The sequence below is a fragment of the Lampetra planeri genome, chromosome 44 (assembly GCF_965212315.1).
Source record: "Lampetra planeri chromosome 44, kcLamPlan1.2.h2, whole genome shotgun sequence".
Lineage (NCBI taxonomy): Eukaryota > Metazoa > Chordata > Hyperoartia > Petromyzontiformes > Petromyzontidae > Lampetra > Lampetra planeri.
In genome coordinates, this window is record NC_136150.1 from 4080240 (window position 1) to 4097568 (window position 17329).

The window sequence follows — 17329 nt, forward strand, 5'->3', positions numbered from 1 at the left end:
GGCACGGGGAGATGGGGGGTGTAGGTGTTGTTTATTTGCTCCCTCGGTGGGGGGCTGTGGACGGTGCTTGAGCTTATCTTGTTAATGGATAGACCATGGTCAATCCACTGCTGGGTGAAGGCCTTGCCATCCCATTGCTTCGGTCAAGGAAGTTGTTTGACCATACTTCACCACTCTGGCTCTACGAGCAATACCCTTTGACAGGGTGACACAGTTGTGAACAGGGTTGTATAAAGTGAACAGGGTGGTGTGCTGAACAGGGTGGAACTGGTTAACAGGGTGACACGGAGACGAATAGGGTAATGCGGCGATGAACAGACTTGCGCAGTGATGAGCACTGTGGCATGGTGACAAACGGCGGCACGGTGATGAACACGGTAGAATGGTGACAAGCAGGGTGGCACGGTGATGAACACGTTGGCACGGTGATGATGAATGGGGTGGTACAGTGACAAACAGGGCGGCACGGTGATGAACACGGTGGCACGGTGATGATGAATGGGGTGGTACAGTGACAAACAGGGTGGCACGGACGTGCGCATGCGACAACTCACCAGTTGTGCGGACTATTTCTTTGCGCGTGAGCGTGAGCAGGCAGCATCGTGGTGGAAGGGCACGAGCTGCGTGGAGAGGACCTGCGGCTCATGTACAGGTTCGAGCAGGTGGCCGGGGCAAGCTCCCAGTACGAGACCCACTCGGACTCAGAGGTCAGAGGTCGAACCACCGCCCCTCCCCCTAGCCCCCCCCCATCCCTAACACTCCCCACACCATAGCTCTACAACGCCCATTGTTGTTGCTATTGTGAGTATTATTGGGCTTGTGTTCACCCGGGAAAGCCCCGCTGAGTCTCTTGACTCTTTATTTTCAGGAGGGTCCTGCGGAGTTTTTTTAGCCATTGGAAGGAGGGGGGGAAGGGCGCGACGAGTTGCTGGGTTGATGTGATTTGCGTCATGATTCTTCAAAATTGGTGAAGTTTGACGGTGACGCTGGCACACATTGACTTCTCTAGTGAGAGACGTCATGGGACCGACCTTACCCTTTCTCACCCATACTCACCCTCTCCTACTCACCCCTCTCCTACTCACCCTCTCCTACTCACCCCTACTCACCCCCCTCCTTCTTTCCTACCCTCACTTACCCCTACTCACCCTTACTCACCCCTACTTACCCTTGCTCACCCTGCTCACCCCCCTCTTGTCCTACCCTCACCTACCACAACTCACCCATACTCACCCCTCTCCTACTCTCCTACCATCACCTACCACAACTCACCCCTACTCACCCCTACTCACCCCTTATCACCCCTTATCACCCCTCTCCTACTCTCCTACCATCACCTACCCCTACTCACCCCTACTCACCCCTACTCACCCCTCTCCTACTCTCCTACCCTCACCTACCACAACTCTGCCCCTACTCACCCCTACTTACAATGCTCACCCCTCCCCTCTCCTACTTCCCGACCCTCACCTACCCTATTTTTACCTTCTACTTACCCCTCTATCCTCTATCCTCATCTACCTTCAGTACACCTCATTCTCTCTGCGTCTGTCTCTGTGTCTGTTCAATATGTTTCTGTATTTGTGGCTTTGTGTGTCTGTCTGTGTGTCTTTTGTCAGTCTATGTTTGTATATGTGCGTGTTTGTCTTTCTGTCTGTCCATTTCTGCCTGTCTTGGTGTCCATCGCTATGCGTGTCTCTCTGCCTGTGTGTCTGTCTGTGTACAAATCTGTATCTGTTCATCTACTTGTCTGTATATCCAGTCGAATCGCTCTCTCCACCTGCCTGCATCTCTGTCCACCCAATTCGTCCACCCACCCATCCACCCATATAGCCATCCACCCCATCCTCACGCCTCTCAACTGCGCTGTCCCACGCACGCCGACCGCGTCGTGACCTCGTCTCACCTTCCCATCGCTCTCCGACCCCCACGGGAGTTCACGCGCAAATTCCTCTACAGCCCCGAACCGGTGCCGGGAAAACCTCAACCCTCTGGCTCACGTGCAGCACGGAGCCACAGATTGCCGCGGCATCCAGCCTCTGCGCGTGCGCGTGTTATTTTTCCCGTCACTCCGTCATTGTCCGTTGTCCCATTAACCGTCTGGCGAGCACCACTTCCAGGCAGTCAATTAGCAGCGCGCACGCTCGTCCAAGGATCGCTTAATTTCCGAACGATCTGCCGCGCTTAACCCGTGTGCCGGCGGAGCCTCAACCCGAGTCCCGGCCACGGTGAGACGGAGAGACGCACGCACGCACGGCGAGCTCGCCGATCCGCTAGCGAAGTCCCCTTCGACATCTTCGCGCCATGTTCTCTCGTTGGCACGTGACGGCCAGACTCTTGCGAACGACATCACGGGCATCTTTAACGGCCACTGCGAGCGAAGCGGATGGCACGCGGTAGCCTTGGCACGATGAGCGCCACCGCAGCGATGTGTGAACGTTCGACTTCTTTCACACCGTACGTAGCCAACCGTGCTAATCGGAGGTGCGGAGGAAGGACAACAAAGGAAGCACAAAAAGCAGTTCTAAAGAAATTAGTTTTCAATCTAGATGATTTAAAAGTGCATATCTCCAATGGCTGCGGAAACGCATCTGAAAGCGCGAGATCTAGTGACCGTCTTTGTTCGATGGTTAGCCAAAAGCGATTGCGAGGATACCCGGAGTTTGCGTGATGGTTTAAAACCATCACGCGGCCACCGAAATGGAACCGAGAATCTCCGCAGCGAGCGGCGAGCGCGCTGCCACCGGGCCGTGGCGGATTGGGGAGAAGGCCTTCATGCAGCAGTGGATAGAGGCAAGCAATTCGAGGAATTTGCGGGTAAATGTGTACGGGTGTGCACTGGTTATTTATTTAAGAACGCAGCGGAGGCGAGATCGATTGTGAGAAAGTGAAATCTAACGGCAGAATAATCCCGCCGCTCCGCGGGATTTGCAGGCGAAATGGGAGCGAGGAATCGGACAGTGGCCCCCTCTCCCCCGAGCCCTGCGACCCCCACGGTCTAACGGCCACACGGACACGCCCGCGTGTGTGCGGCCCCTTCTCTCAATCCACTGCTGGATGACGGCCTCCACTTGACTGCTGGGTCACACGCAAGCTCCGTTATAATGGAGTCAAGCTGGGAAACGTATAATGGGCTGCTGCCACGGCGCTTTAACGGGTCAGCAGTGATAACCGGACTTGCGATCCAGGGAGCACCGGTTCGATTCCACCTCCCGGCATGGCAATTGAAAATATGGGGGAGCAAGTTGATTAAATCCTCCCCTCCACCACCGACTGTCCACCCAGCAGTGTTAAGGGGTACAACCACAATTATGATAATTGTTTTTTTACCCTTTTATCTGGCAACAAAACTGACACCTTTTTTTACAAGGAGTCATGTTTGCATAGACCACAATACCTGCAGTCATAATGCAAACAAAAAACATAACTCTGATAATGTATGCACTGTCCTTGAAGTTGATTGGTCCACACCCGAGACAGCTTTCCTTAGAGCCTAGTCTCACATGATGTTGGGCCAGATGACGCCAAAAGGCGCACTGCAGGTATTGTGGTCTATGCAAACATGACTCCTTGTAAAAAAAAGGTGTCAGTTTTGTTGCCAGATAAAAGGGTAAAAAAACAATTATCATATTTTTTACTGGCAAATGAGGTTCCAATGGTACAACCACAGTTAGTCTATGGTGGGGCTACACCTGCTCACGGTGGTGGGGTAAAGTGTGGGTACGACCACACCTCTTCGGAACACGTCTGACCAGCGTGCAAAGCTCGGCCAAATACCGCGGGAGAGTTGGCGCCAGTGGAGGAGGCCCCAAAGGGCCGGCAGTGGCGTGTGATTGAGCTATTGCAGGGCTGCGCCTTAACCTTTTAAACACAAAATGTAAACCGAAATGAATGTGAACAATGACAAGCAAAGCAAAGCATCTCGAGAGAAAATATTGAACCAATAGCTTTAGTGTGTATGCGTGCAGGCAGCGGGGGAGCAGTGGTGTAGTGGTTAGCGCGTTACGCTTTGAACCCAGCGAAACGAGTTCGATTGCCGCTCACAGTCAACATCTGAACCGGTTCTCGGCCTCCCCTAGGTCAACTCAGCCTTAAAAACGAGTACCTGGTGCGATGTGTAAACATTGCCACTGGGGAGGAGACCGAGGCGGAGTGGCGCTGATCACGAACCCCCTCGTGTGTCGTGCCGGCCTTCGTAGGTGCAACTCGCTACCAGTACTTGTCCCAGCGCTCTGGTAAAGGCTGCACGGGGGATCTTTGTCTTTGTTTGTGCACGGAGTGGGGGGGGGGGGGGCAGGGTTTTTGACACGAGCGCAACCAATCTCGCACGATTGAGCCGCCTGTTATAAATCGATTGTGGGCGAAATGTCTCCCCCCCCCCCCCCCCCCCGTGTCAACCCACAACGCGTTCTGGTGAATCTCAAGACCGATACTCAGGAGGGTGCTGTGGGCAATGTTTCACCATTTTTGGGGAGGGGGGGGGCGGGGTTTTGGAGGGGCTCAAATTTGCGTTTTGACATCTCAACTGGGAAACTGAACCGGTCCGCAGGGTGGGGAGGCCCTCGTCCGTCAGCGTGTTGACAGAGTGGCTGTAAACCACCATCTCGTCGTCGTGGTGGTGGTGGTGTCATCCGTACGGACGGCCGCGTGAACCCAGGCGACCTCGTGACCACCCCTCCTTCTCCAACGTGATCCGTAGCTAAGCAGCTCGTTAGTTATTACAATAAACAAATCGATATCTATATTGGTATTTATTAAGCCAAATGTTATCCCGATGGTGGCATCGGCGTCGAGTCACGAGACGGAGGAGATCAAGGTCGGGTTTCGAGAACGGCTTGCGGAAGCGGATAATGCAGAGCTACCTCTGAGATGTCTCTTCTTCAAGAGACGCCGTAGAGTGCAGCGCTTCCCCACCCGCCGTGCACACGAGAGCGAGGTCCGTCGCGTAACGGCCACCCAGATTTTGTTTTTTTATTCTTCGGCGTTAGAATTCAGCCCAATTGAAAACAGAATCAAATTCAACGAGAGCCCGATTTAATCGCAGGCAAGCAGCTGCAACCCAGACTGGAACCCAGGCTCTCAAGCGGCGGCGGCGGCTCCGGGTCTCGTGACCTCCCGAGCGGCCGTGCGGCTGCCTCGCTCAGCAATTTTGTAGACGCTCGGCGCGCGTGAAAAAAAACCGCGGGCGTCGGCGTCGGCGGTGGCGAGGAACGGGTTAACGACTCCGCCGCCCGTCCGCGATTGAGTTGTGGCGCGCGTGTTCGCATGATGGATTTTTTCCTCCTCTGGGCCCGCGGAGCCGCGGAGGTGCGGGCGCCGCGGCCGGGCGGCGGCTGCAAGCGGCGGCGGGAGAACACAGGTCAATGCTCGTGATTATTCTCTCGCCCAATGTCATTACCTCCTTCGCTGCACCTCGTGCCTCCCTGCGCCCGCCCCGGCTATACTTAGCGGAGGTCACGCTCCCCTGGGGCGGCGTACACCGGTGCCGGGGGTTGGGGGCGGTGTTTGACCCTTTAGTCGCCGAACGACCGTCGCTCGGAATTAAGGCCGCGATTCGCCGGGGCAGTTGTCGCCGAGTAAATAAAATAAAATATAAAAACCACCCCTCTCTTTTCCCACGTGCGCCGCTGGATGGGAGGTGACGAGTTGGGGGGGGGGTGGGGGGGCTTGGCGAGGTCGAAGGCATCGTTATTATCGGACGCCGTGGTGCGCCAAGGCAATTGTCACCGGTGACTGGTACCGGCAATCGTGACTGGTATCGAAATTTATCACCAGCTACATGGGCGGCTGTGCCAACGTGATGTGGTGGTTTTATGGGGGGGTGGGGGGGGAGCAGAGTTGGGACTGGCCAATGAAAATAGAGTTTATTAAACAGTAGAGTTGGGATTGATTAATCTGATTGAAATAACCTGAGCAAGGTCAAGGTGCAGCCCTACGAGTGCTCACTCACACCACTGCCTAGCGGAAGAGCCCTCCACTAGAGGATATGCAGCGCTGTGGGGGGGCAGCAGCGAGGGTCGGTGGATCGCCGCACTAATGTTGCGAAACTTCCCTCCACCGTGGGCGTCGAGGAGGAGCACAGCATAAATGTGAACTCCACACGTCCCTCCTGTACGTGATGGAGCGTTTCCCTCTCGTGCGCGAGGGTTTCTCCAGGTTCTGTTTCGTGCAATTGTGAGCAACAGCCACATCATTGGTTCGCTGTGGCTCAAAGACTCAGAACCTACAAGGCGTGTGGTGAAATGAGGATATAGACCCATGTGCTCCGGGTTCCCTTTGCACGTGAACACTAATTAATTGGCCGATCACACCTTAATACGTAGAGGACCTCAGAGCTTTGGGAGAGTGGCCAGCTGCCTTGTGGTTCCTCCTCCTGGCACCTCTTGAGTCACCCTCTCTCTGTGCGAGAGCGAGGAGCAGACCCCGTGCGGTGGCGGTGTGCGTCCCAAGTTGGCATCGTGAATGTCAATACGCGGAGGTCTCGGTGTTGGAACTTGGGGGTGGGGGGCGCGGAGGGGGAGAAGTGTAGATGCGGCGTGGCTGACGAGCGACGTGTGTGCACCCCCCCCCCCCCGAATCCAGGTGCTGATCCTGCTGGACGTGACCCCTGACCAGGTCATGTTGGACGAGGGCGTTGCCAGAGAGGTCATCAACCGCATCCAGAAGCTGCGCAAGAAGGCGAGTGACCCACACAGCAGGAGCAGTGATCAGTGTACAAATCGGGTGGGGGGGGGGGGAAATTACATTATGAAGGTTGTGGGGGGGCATGAGGGGGTCAGGCAAGTGGGGGGATGGAGGTGGATGGGGGCTGAGACGTCACTGCAGATGTAGGAATAGAGCAGCGTTGTGTTGTCTCTGTGGGGGAGGTGTACCTGAGGGGATAGTACATCGGGTAGCCCCAGAGTGACCCCTGCGTGACCTCAGGGTGACCTCTGTGACCCCCACGTGACCGCCGGGTGACTACCGTGTGAGCGCTGGGGGACTGCCCACTGAGCCTCGGGTGACCCCAGGGTGACCGACCAGTGACTCACGGGGGACTGCCGGATGACCCCTGCGTGACCCCCACGTGACCGCAGGCGCACCTGGTGCCGTCGGACGAGATCTCGGTGTACTATGCGGTTGGGCCGGGCGGGGACTACCTGGCGGGCGTGGTGGAGCGCCACCGGGAGTTTGTGTGCACCACCATCAAGGCTCCACTGCTGCCCTTCCCTGTGCGCGCCGGTGCCGAGCGCATCATCGAGGAGAGCATGCAGGTGAGCGACTTAAATGAGTACCTGGTGCAGTGTGCAAACATTGCTACTACGGAGATCAAGGCGGCCAGGTGTAGTGCTGGCCACCTACTCCCGCATGTGCCGTGCCGGCCTTCATGGGTGCGTGCTAACAGAACTTGCCCCAAAAGCCTGTGAAGGCTATACGGGGGGGATCTTTGTCTTTTGTAGATAGAGACTCGCGTACGCAGGCTAGGTGCACGTTGAGGCCGTCGAGTGTGGAAGGCTCGCTGCTGCTGGCAGGAGGAGGTCACGGGACAGATCCGGGCTTTGGGGGTTAACCGACCGAGATGACTGGCAGATCCGCCAACTGTGCTGCCCACTGTGTTCCCCCACTGCGCCCTCACCCCCCACGTGCGTGCGTGCACATTGACGCACGCGCAGACTAAATAAAGTGTCACACGGAGAATTCTTCAGCTCGGCCACCGTCACTGGCGGGGGAGACTCCGCGAACCAGGGGCCCCTGCTGGGGTCGACGGCGGAGTTGGCCGCGATGCTCCCCCCTGACTTGTGGAACTGCCCTTCTCTCGTTACAAACCAACCTCCAGGCTCGCCGAAGGGGGGGGGGGGGGTGCAGGGTGGCGGGGTGAGCAGCTGGGACAGACAGCGTGTCGCTCAATCTGCTGTGCGCAGCCCTGCAGAGCCGGTGGTGGAATTTCCACATTCCCATAATGGGGTGGATCCACATAGTGTTGACTTCCCCCTACGGTGGTGCTAATTTTATCGACTCTGGAGGGAGGGATGATTGGCCGAGTTAAACCCCCCGCCCACCCGCAACTGGGATTTGAAGCCTGCAACCTTCCGATCGTGGGTCCACTCGCCCTACTGCTGAGTGCCACGATCGGGTGAGCTTAGTGTTTCACAAGTTCAGAATCCTGTGACCTCGCACCTTCTGATGAATCCGAAACAGATCCACATGCATGGCACGTCAAGGCCCAGTTTTCAGAGTTAATTTGATTAATCCGAAAATGAACAACGCAACTCCCGGAGCCGCTAGACGAGAGAGACGCTCATTTGGTTTAGGTCACAGCTCGCTGTCGCCCTCGCGACGATTTTACCACGGAACGGTTTTAACAATGCGACGATGAAACGACGTGGAGCAAAAAAAAAAATATTTAGCAGCGCTCCGCGCGGCATTTTAACGGCAATAATTATCCTGGCGGCGCAAACGGCACCCGAGGGGGGCGTCTGTGCCGCGCTCCTGACAAGCGAGACTGTCGGCAGCGGCGGAACCGCAGGCCAGCTGTCGTCCGCCTGCCGACCGGGGGCAGCCGTCTCTGCGCCGCGGCGATCGGCGGCGGTGGTTGTGGTGTTGAAGGCAGCGATGATGGTGTGGGGGTGGTTGTGACCGGAGGCGCTGGTGGCGGTGGTTGTGGTGGTTAGCTGGAATGTTGCCATGTTAAGCACAAAACCACATTTAACATGATAGCAGTTGTTGTTTTTTTGTGCAGTCATTGGTGGCCGTGCTGAGACCACCGACTCCACTGCACTTTAATGACGGAATTGACCAAACGTTCCCGTGTGGCAGAACCCTCCTGAAAAAGCGGTCTTGCCACTCGGCCTTTCCTGGATTAATAAAGTGCATCGTCATCGTTACTCGGAAGGGTGTCTCCGGAGATTCACCAATGACCGATAAGACACGCGTGATGGAATGGGGGCTTGTACCCGCCCGCGACTGAGCGGGTCTGTGTGCTGCCCCGAATTAACGGTCTCTGGGCGGTCACCATTGACTGCACCAAACAAAACACCGCGTTAAATTTAGTTTGCGGCCGGGGAGCCCTTAGGCCAGATGGCGGCGGCGGCGGTGGCGGTGGCGGTGATGAGAAGGGGGCTTAAGATTCCACCTCGCTCGCCATCCTCCACCGTCACGTCTCAGGGTCACGATCCAGCACGAGAATTCGAAAAAATATATATAAATAGAGATAACTCTGTGCATTGTGGATAATGTAGCGTGTCTAGTGGCTGCAGGGGTATTGCAGGCAGGGGTCCGTTACACAATAACGCGTCGTCATCAGCAGCCATGAACAATCCACTGCTGGATGAAGGCCTCCTACCCCAAGTTGCCACCATTCACGACCTACGATGAGACGATCCATACAACTGCCTGCACGAGAGCCGATCTCATTGCTCGCTCCATCTCCACGGGGGACGTCCTCCCGGATAAGTTCCGTTGCTTGGGCGCCCGCTCCGTTATGATTCCTGACCGTCGTCGTCATCATCATCATCATCACACGGATCGTACGCGAACGGGAAGTCATTGATTTTCGCACGCACGATTCGATCCGTGCATCACGAGCGTGGAAATCTATACGTTTATAAACTGTGTTTGTTTTTTTTCAACGCTCATACCAATTGTGCTGTCGCGGTCGTGCGCCGGGATGCAGAATGGATGTGGGACTCTCGCGGAAGGAGCTGCTAGATAAAAGAGTTCCAGCTGTGAGAATTAAATCATACGTTCGTGCCTTAGGATCAACATTGCTTTCGTTTGGTGGAGCAGGTGGGAAATAACTTCCCTCTCTCCCCGACCGTGTGGACCATAAGTCACTGGAAAAAGGATCCTCGGAGGCAGCTCTGTGATGGCCACTTCCTCGGGGACGTCCTCTGACGCACGGAGGGCTGCGCTGCTCTGCGAGCTTTCCTCGCGGATTTTCTCGCCTCGTGATGATGATGCGACGACGATAGCAGCGCAACCGGATTATAAAAAAACAAAACTAGGGGTTGTACAACGCCAAAGATGGGTCGCTCTTCTCGTGTGCTCATCACTGTCATTGTCGTTGTGGTTGTTCCGACGATGGTGGTGGCGGCCGTGGTGGTGGTGGTGGTGGTGACGGCAGCTCAAGGGCTCGGACCTGCAGCTGGTGCTGGTGCGAGGGAGCGAGGGCCTCTTGTCGGCTCCGTGCATCGGCCCCGCCTGCGCGTACGTCAACCTGCAGTTTGTGCGGGGCGGCACTCGTGACGGTGAGTTTCGTTCCGCGGCGAGAATCAGGGCTGCCGGGACGGGGGCTGGTGTACCGGGACAGGGACCGAGGGAACGGGACGGGGTGATCGTGGGAATGGGACGATGAAGCCTGTACGGGCCCTGCAGATCTTCCACCCGTCGGCGCTGCGGCACCGGTCGCGGTGTTGGTGAAATGACGCTCGTGAAGACAGAAGTAAATCGGATGCTATGATGATCGGATGTCACAGCATCAACCGATCCCCCCTCCCCCCTCACACCTACAAGGCCCGGTATTGCGAGCCACCGTCCCTGGGCTGAAGGCTCACGGCCAGCGAGATCGATAGTGGAAGGGGGAGAACGCTTACCCCCACCTCCCCCCCCCATGCATGTGTGCGGCGGTGGTGGTCTCCCCCGCGGGCGCGTGTCGCAGTAATAGAGACGTATGCCCCTCGCAGGCGCTATTGAGCGTAAATACATTTCACGTCCCCGCACACGCTCGCTTGCTCGCTCGCACGCGCGCTCTCCTTAGCACCGCTCGCCACCCCCCGTCGCTCGGGGAGGGCGGGAAGATGGATCTTCATGTGCGAGCGCAGCGTGGGTGGATGAGTGAGAGAGAGTGCGCGTGGTTGTTGTGAGTGCATGGCCACGTGCGTGCGTGTGGATGTACGTGTGTATGTTGAACTTCTATCGGACGGTACGTAGCCAAGCGTGATAATTGGAGGTGCGTGCGTGTATGTGTTCGGGGAATGCGAAGCGGTAGTGTAATGGTTGGTGCACGTTCGCTACGAACTCGGCGATCCGAGTTCAGTTCCCGCTCGTGACCAATGTCAGTGGGACGACTCAGCCTTAAATGGGCACCTGGTGCAGTGTGTAAACATCGCCGCGTGAGAGACACAAAGGCGTCCAGGCGTGGTGTTGGACACCCACCCCCTCGTGTGCCATACCAGATTTAATAGGTGCTCCTTAACTCCACTGAAAATCACTCGATGGGAATTACACACAGCAATCATCGCCCCCGACTAGCAGATGAATGCCCATGTGCTGATTCACCTTGTGCCCACGGGGACAGCTGCTAGGGGGGGAGGGGGGGGGGCGGCCGTATCAAAACAAATAATTCTCGTCATCGTTACACTTGCCCCGTCCGTCTGTCCGATGCCACATGGGGGGGAATCTTTGTCTGCGCGTGTGTCTGCGCCAACAGTGGGGGTGGCGCTGCTGGAGAACCCTCGTGGAGTCGACCCCCTGGACTACGCGGGGCTGCGACGCTTGGCCGAGCACCTCACCGGGGTCGGTGGCTGTCGCCTGTTTGGCGGGGGCGCCGGTGAGTGGCGCGGAGGTGGTCGCCCCGGCCACCCCCCCGGGGCAACGGTCACACCTGTTTATCCGCAATCGGAACGGGCGTCTTTGTTTCGCGGTTTATTACTCGGGGAGGCCCCTTGTAAAGGCGAAGGTGGGAAACCCCCTGCAAGCCACGCCCGATGTGACGCGGCCGATGATGATTGATGCCGATGCCCGTGATGTCACCGAGCACCGCACACAACCTCCCGTCCGGCAGCATACGGGAGGAAAACAGGCGAGACATTTGTGCTGTCCGATTGGCCGAGCGACAGAACCGACGATCGACAGAGCCATGGGTTACGTGACCAATGGGGGTGACAGCACTCTGCCTCCCTGCTCCTCGTTCCTCCACTCTTGTCAAGAGCCTTCATCTCCACGCCCAGTGCACAGCCCTCATCGTTCTTATCCTCATTCCGCTTTCGTGTGGAGGAGAGATGATCAGCGACGCGTCTCTGTCCACCATTCCCGGCTACCGGAGACATTCTCGTGCGATGCGAGCATTCCGATGAATTTCCGACCGCGACGTTGCCCCAGTTTTGCGGAAGCGCTCCCGACGGCCAGGGGACACATAACGCTGCACCCCACCTCCTCCCCCTCCTCGCCCCCCGAGCAGAGCTGTCGGCAGAGGCGGACCTGCGCAAGCTGAGTGGTGGGACTGTGCTTGTGCTGGCCGAGGGGCAGGCTCCGACGGGGCAGGAGTCACCGCAGGTCGCCAACGAGCCCGCGTGTCCCTACGTCAACGTGCAGCTCCTGAGCAACGACAATGCAGGTGCGACGTAGCGCGGTGGCATTCGTGCGAGCGGGCGGGCGTGCGTGCGCGCGTACCTGAGTGTATGTGGCGAGGGAGCGGTAGTGTCGTCAATAACAGCAGTCGTGAAATCAAGGTGGCCGGGTGTGGTGTTGGCCACTCAATCTCTCGTGTGCAGTTCCGGCCTTCATAGGTGCTCGCTAACAGCACTTGCCCCAACAGTCGATGAAGGCTACACGGGGGGATCTTTGTAAGTGTATGTGTGTCAGTGTGGGGGGTCTGTGTCGGAAGCGGTATTGCAGTGGTTGGTGCACTCCCCACACCAACGGTGTACCCTCCTGGTTCTGTGTGTCTCCATGCGTGTTCACGCGAACAGAAGCTTGTCGACACATGCATCAGCATCCGTGCGTGGGTTGACGCACACGCACACACGCGCGCGTCTGTTCAAAAGGAGTGCGCGCATGAGTACGCATGCCGCTGATGTGTCTATGTTCCCGCATGCGTGCGTTCACACACACCCACGTGTTGTTTGTGTGCTTTAAAGGGAGTGCGCGCGTGGCCACGCTGCTGCTGAGGAACCCTCTCGGCGCCGACGCGGCGCTCGCCGTGCCGGCGCTCGTCCACCAGGCGGCCGTGCTCTTCTCCCTGCGCGGCCGCACCCTCCGCCTCTACGTGGACGCCGCGCGAACCAGCGGTCAGCCTCCCAGTCGCGCGGTGTCGTCGTCACGCGCTCGCATGTCGACGACGATGAAGATAACCGTAGAGCCGATCGTCGGCCGTGCTCGGTCCACTGCTGGATGAATGCCTCTCAAAGCCGCCGCCGCCGCCACCCCTCGCGATCCCCACGCAGGGGATCCATCTCGCGGTGGTGCCGCAGCCGCACGTGGCCCTTGGCCGCGGTTTCGGGTTGTATCGCTGCGCTTAGTCGTGAGGTGCGACGCCCGAAGTTTGGCTCGACGAGCCGTGGGCTTCTCCGGGAGCGAAACGTTGGCCGTCGGGGCCGAGCGGGGCACGGTGAGGCCCGAGGCGTTCGTCGGCTAGTCGCACCGCTAGGCCTGAGAGCGCTTCGGCGTCCGCTCCGTCCCGGCGTCACAGAGGTCATGGTGGTGCTCGTAATGTCGAGGCCGCTCCAGCCCCACCCACCACTCCTCCCACCACCCCCACCCACCACTACCCCCCACTACCCCCACACATCACAACCCCCACCGCCCCCACCCACCACTGCCCCCCAATGCCCCCACCCACCACTACCTCCACCGTCTCCAGCCACCACTACCCCCACCACCCACACCCACCACTACCCCCACCACCTCCACCCACCACTCCTCCCACCACCCCCACCCACCACTACCCCCACCGCCCCCACCCACCACTACCCCCACCCACCACTCCTCCCACCGCCCCCACCCACCACTACTCCCACCCACCACTACCCCCACCACCTCCACCCACCACTCCTCCCACTGCCCCCACCCACCACTACCTCCACCACCTCCACCCACCACTACCCCCACTGCTCCCACCCACCAATGCCCCGACCCATCACTATCCCCCACTGCCCTCACCCACCACTGCCCCCACCCACCACAACCCCCACCGCCAGATGAGATGGGGCCTAAGGAGTAAGAGGGCAAGGCATAAAGATGAAGGAGACGGGGTCTACAGAGGTTGAAATTCCCAGGTGATTCAGGGTCGTATGGGAGCACAGAAGAATCGAAGACATGCAGCAGGCAGCAGGCAGCAGTGCAGCAGGCAGCAGCGCAGCCCTAGTGCCACGCATGCGGCCCCAGCGAGTTCTAATTGAATTCAGTTCCCACGCGCGGTAATCCCTTGTAAATGCGGTCCGGCGCGACAATTTACGGCCGCGACCGCCGCGGAAGAGGAAAGAGGAGGAGGAGGGGACTCCCAGTGCCGGCCGGTCGATTCGGCACAAATCCTGACCACGCCGGGCATCCTAATGGCTCCGCTCGCCGCAACTACGGCAGCGGTGGCGGCAGGGAAAGTGCGGCGCCAAGGCCACGCTCCGCCATAGCGAGCGTCGCTCACCCGAGTGCTCACCCGAGTGCTCACCCGAGTGCTCACCTGAGTGCTCACCCACTTATTCGCCCGCCCGTCCGCACACAAGCACGCACACCAATTCGCCTTCTCACCTGGCTCATCCAATCATCTGAAAGCCTGTCCGCTCGCACGCTCACCCGTTCACGTGCTCGTCCATTCCCTTGCCCTCTCGCTCACCTACTCACTCACCTACCCATTTACCCGTCCGCTCATTCACTCGCCGACTCATCAACTTGCCGACTCATCCACACACTCGCCTCGCTTGCTTACCCACCACTTACTTACCCACCCACCTACCCACTCGTAGACTCGCTCACCCACCCTCTCGCCCATGAATTCACCCACGCACCCACTCACTCATTCACTCACCCATTCGCTCACCCACCCACTTACCTGCCCACCCACTCTCTGCCTCGCCTGCGCATCATCAGCACGATCATCAACCGCTGCTGCTTTGTGGTTGGCCGGGGGGCGGGGGGGGGGAAGACCTAGAGAGGGAGTGCGAGCACCGCGTTGACGGCACGCACCGCGTTGACGGCACGCACCGCGTTGACGGCACGCACCGCGTTGACGGCACGCACCGCGTTGACGGCACGCACCGCGTTGACGGCACGCACCGCGTTGACGGCACGCACCGCGTTGACGGCACGCACCGCGTTGACGGCACGCACCGCGCTCCGGCTCTGGGGAGGGGATTGTGGGCAATGCACGAGCAGCGCTCTCTCTCCCCTCCCACGCACCCACCTCCCTCCCCCCACATCGGAGTGCTCTGCTCTCCGCTCTGATCGATGTCCCGGAGCGCTGAGTGGATGCGTTTTCCCCCGCGCGCTGCCGCCGCCGCCGCACTTCTTAAGCACTGGCACGTGACGGGCACGGAGGTTTCGTGTTCCACATTACTATGGCGGGGGCCAAGTGCGTCCGTGTAACCGCCACTGATGAGCGAACAAAACTTGCCGCTGCTCCCAAGGCGCGTGATGATTTGGCAATCGATTAACCCCCCCCCCCCCCAAACGTGTATCTGTTATTGATTGAATTGCCATGGGGGTCGCGATTCAATCGCAGATCATTTATTTGTTTATTTTGCCACCGTTTGTCCCAAATAGATTGTGTTGCTGTTAGCTCAGGCTTGGTAACTCCAGTAACCGAGAGACGCAGCGTTCGCGAAGCATGTGATCATCGTCATCGTCGTTATAATAACGGCGATGATGATGATGATTGCGTGATTACCATCAGCGTGTTGTCGATCCGCTGCTGGATTGAAGGCCGTGTGACACGGCCCTTGGAAAGATGGTGCAAGGTTCTTCTATCCCATCAGGAGATTAAAGGCTGCATCAGTCGGTCGATCGGCAGGTGGCGTGTGTGTGGTGGGGTAAAGTGTGGGTACTCCCAGCTCGTCCCAAACGTCTAGCTAGCATGGAAGAGTAGGCTAAAGTACCCCCTCTGACAGGGCGCTGTAAAGCTCCCTCCGTTTGCTGGCCCCTTTCCGCGGCAGTGGCTTAAGCTAGCCATTGCAAGCCTGCGCCATTGCCTCGTACCGGTTTCCCCCCTAACCTTGTTGCTGTGCTGCCTGTGTTCTCGCAGAGCTCAAGGACTCGGCTGATTTGCTGGCGCTCGGTGGCAAGACGCTGTACCTGGCGACCTCGTAATGGGAGGCAGCGACATTCCACCCTCCCTGCCCCCCCGCCCCCCTGATCTCCGTGTGCTGTGCAGTCGGTTCCACGCCTTAACAATCGTTTGCGCAAACCAGATCCGCTGTATAATATGCTCAACTTAAATCTCCTGCGACCGCTTTGTCCGCGGCTGAGCGAGTAGTTAAGCGACGAAGGGCGTGTCTGGGCGTGGCTGCAGTGTCTGACCACGCCCCCACAACCCCAGAGACGCGCCCCCTTTCTTGCCAGCTCCTCCCCCGCGAGGATTCGCAATACAAAATCTCTGAACGGATCGACCCCTGCGAGCAGCAACCGGTTGCAGCGACATCCGCCTTGCGGGAGATTCACTCGCGCGCAACTTTGGTCGCTCGGGAAATTCTGTCGCGGATGTTCGGCGGGCAGCGGTCCACCAGCATTGTGATCCGCGTTGAACCTCGGCGCGTGGTTGGTTGGTGCCAACAGGCGCTGTAATGCGATTTTAAAACGGATTTCGAGCGAATGGTCTTTGGGAAAAAAATGGGGGAGTGTCAAATAATGGTATAATAAACACCCACTCTCTCCCTCGCCTGCTCATCACCAGCACGATCTCAACCGCTGCTCGACTGCTTTGTGGTTGGCCGGGGGGTGGCGGGGGGTGGGAGACCTCGCGAGGGAGTGCGAGCATCGCGTTCACGGCACGCACCGCGCTCCGGCTCTGGGGAGGGGATTGTGGGTAATGCACGAGCAGCCCCCTCTCTTCCCCCCCACCCACCTCCCCCCCCCCCCACCGTCCCCCCCCCCCCGAAACAAGGGCAACAGATTGACCCCCCCCCCCCCTTGCCAATGTATAGACGCAGCGATTAAACCTCGATGAATCGATACTCTTAACATGGCTGTTGGATGGACAGCAGAATCGATACAATAGACACCTCGATTTGAGTTTCACAGGGGGATCATATCTGGGCTGCGGTGATTTTTATCGGCGGTGTTAGCAATCCGTCCACGCAGCGGTGCGCACTGTTCTCGCCATGGGCAGTCGATCGGCAGGTGGCGTGTGCGGTGGGGTAAAGTGTGGGCACGTGTCCACCTCTTGTCACAGTGGCACATTGATCCAAAACACCACCTTCTGGAGCTTCCTCTGGTGGAGTCCCCTTCTGCCAGCAGGGGCGTGTGTGAGCAGTTGCAGGGCCGCGCCTTTACCTCGTAATGCTCTCTCCAGCCCAGAGGTCGCAACCGGGTACCCGAAACCCGTACCCTACCCGATACCCGGCTACCCGTACCCGGCCGGGTACGCGTACCCGTTTGCGACCCTGGTGCGGCCGGGTACGGGTAGGCCCTGGGTCACTGGTGA

The 17329-nt window shown here is 58.6% G+C and overlaps 1 protein-coding gene across 2 annotated transcripts in view; it reads left to right on the top strand.

Moving 5' to 3' along the window:
• The window catches only part of IARS1 (isoleucyl-tRNA synthetase 1), a 48294-nt gene extending 31731 nt beyond the window's left edge, over window positions 1–16563 (top strand). For both annotated transcript variants that reach the window (XM_078614445.1, XM_078614444.1), the window contains 8 exons: window positions 595–707; window positions 6583–6678; window positions 7077–7253; window positions 10103–10226; window positions 11408–11527; window positions 12158–12313; window positions 12837–12986; window positions 15932–16563. In XM_078614445.1, the coding sequence (XP_078470571.1) occupies window positions 595–707; window positions 6583–6678; window positions 7077–7253; window positions 10103–10226; window positions 11408–11527; window positions 12158–12313; window positions 12837–12986; window positions 15932–15996 (1001 nt within the window). In that variant the 3' untranslated portion in view covers window positions 15997–16563. The remainder of the gene's footprint in view (window positions 1–594; window positions 708–6582; window positions 6679–7076; window positions 7254–10102; window positions 10227–11407; window positions 11528–12157; window positions 12314–12836; window positions 12987–15931) is intronic.
• The last annotated feature ends 766 nt before the right edge of the window (window positions 16564–17329 follow it).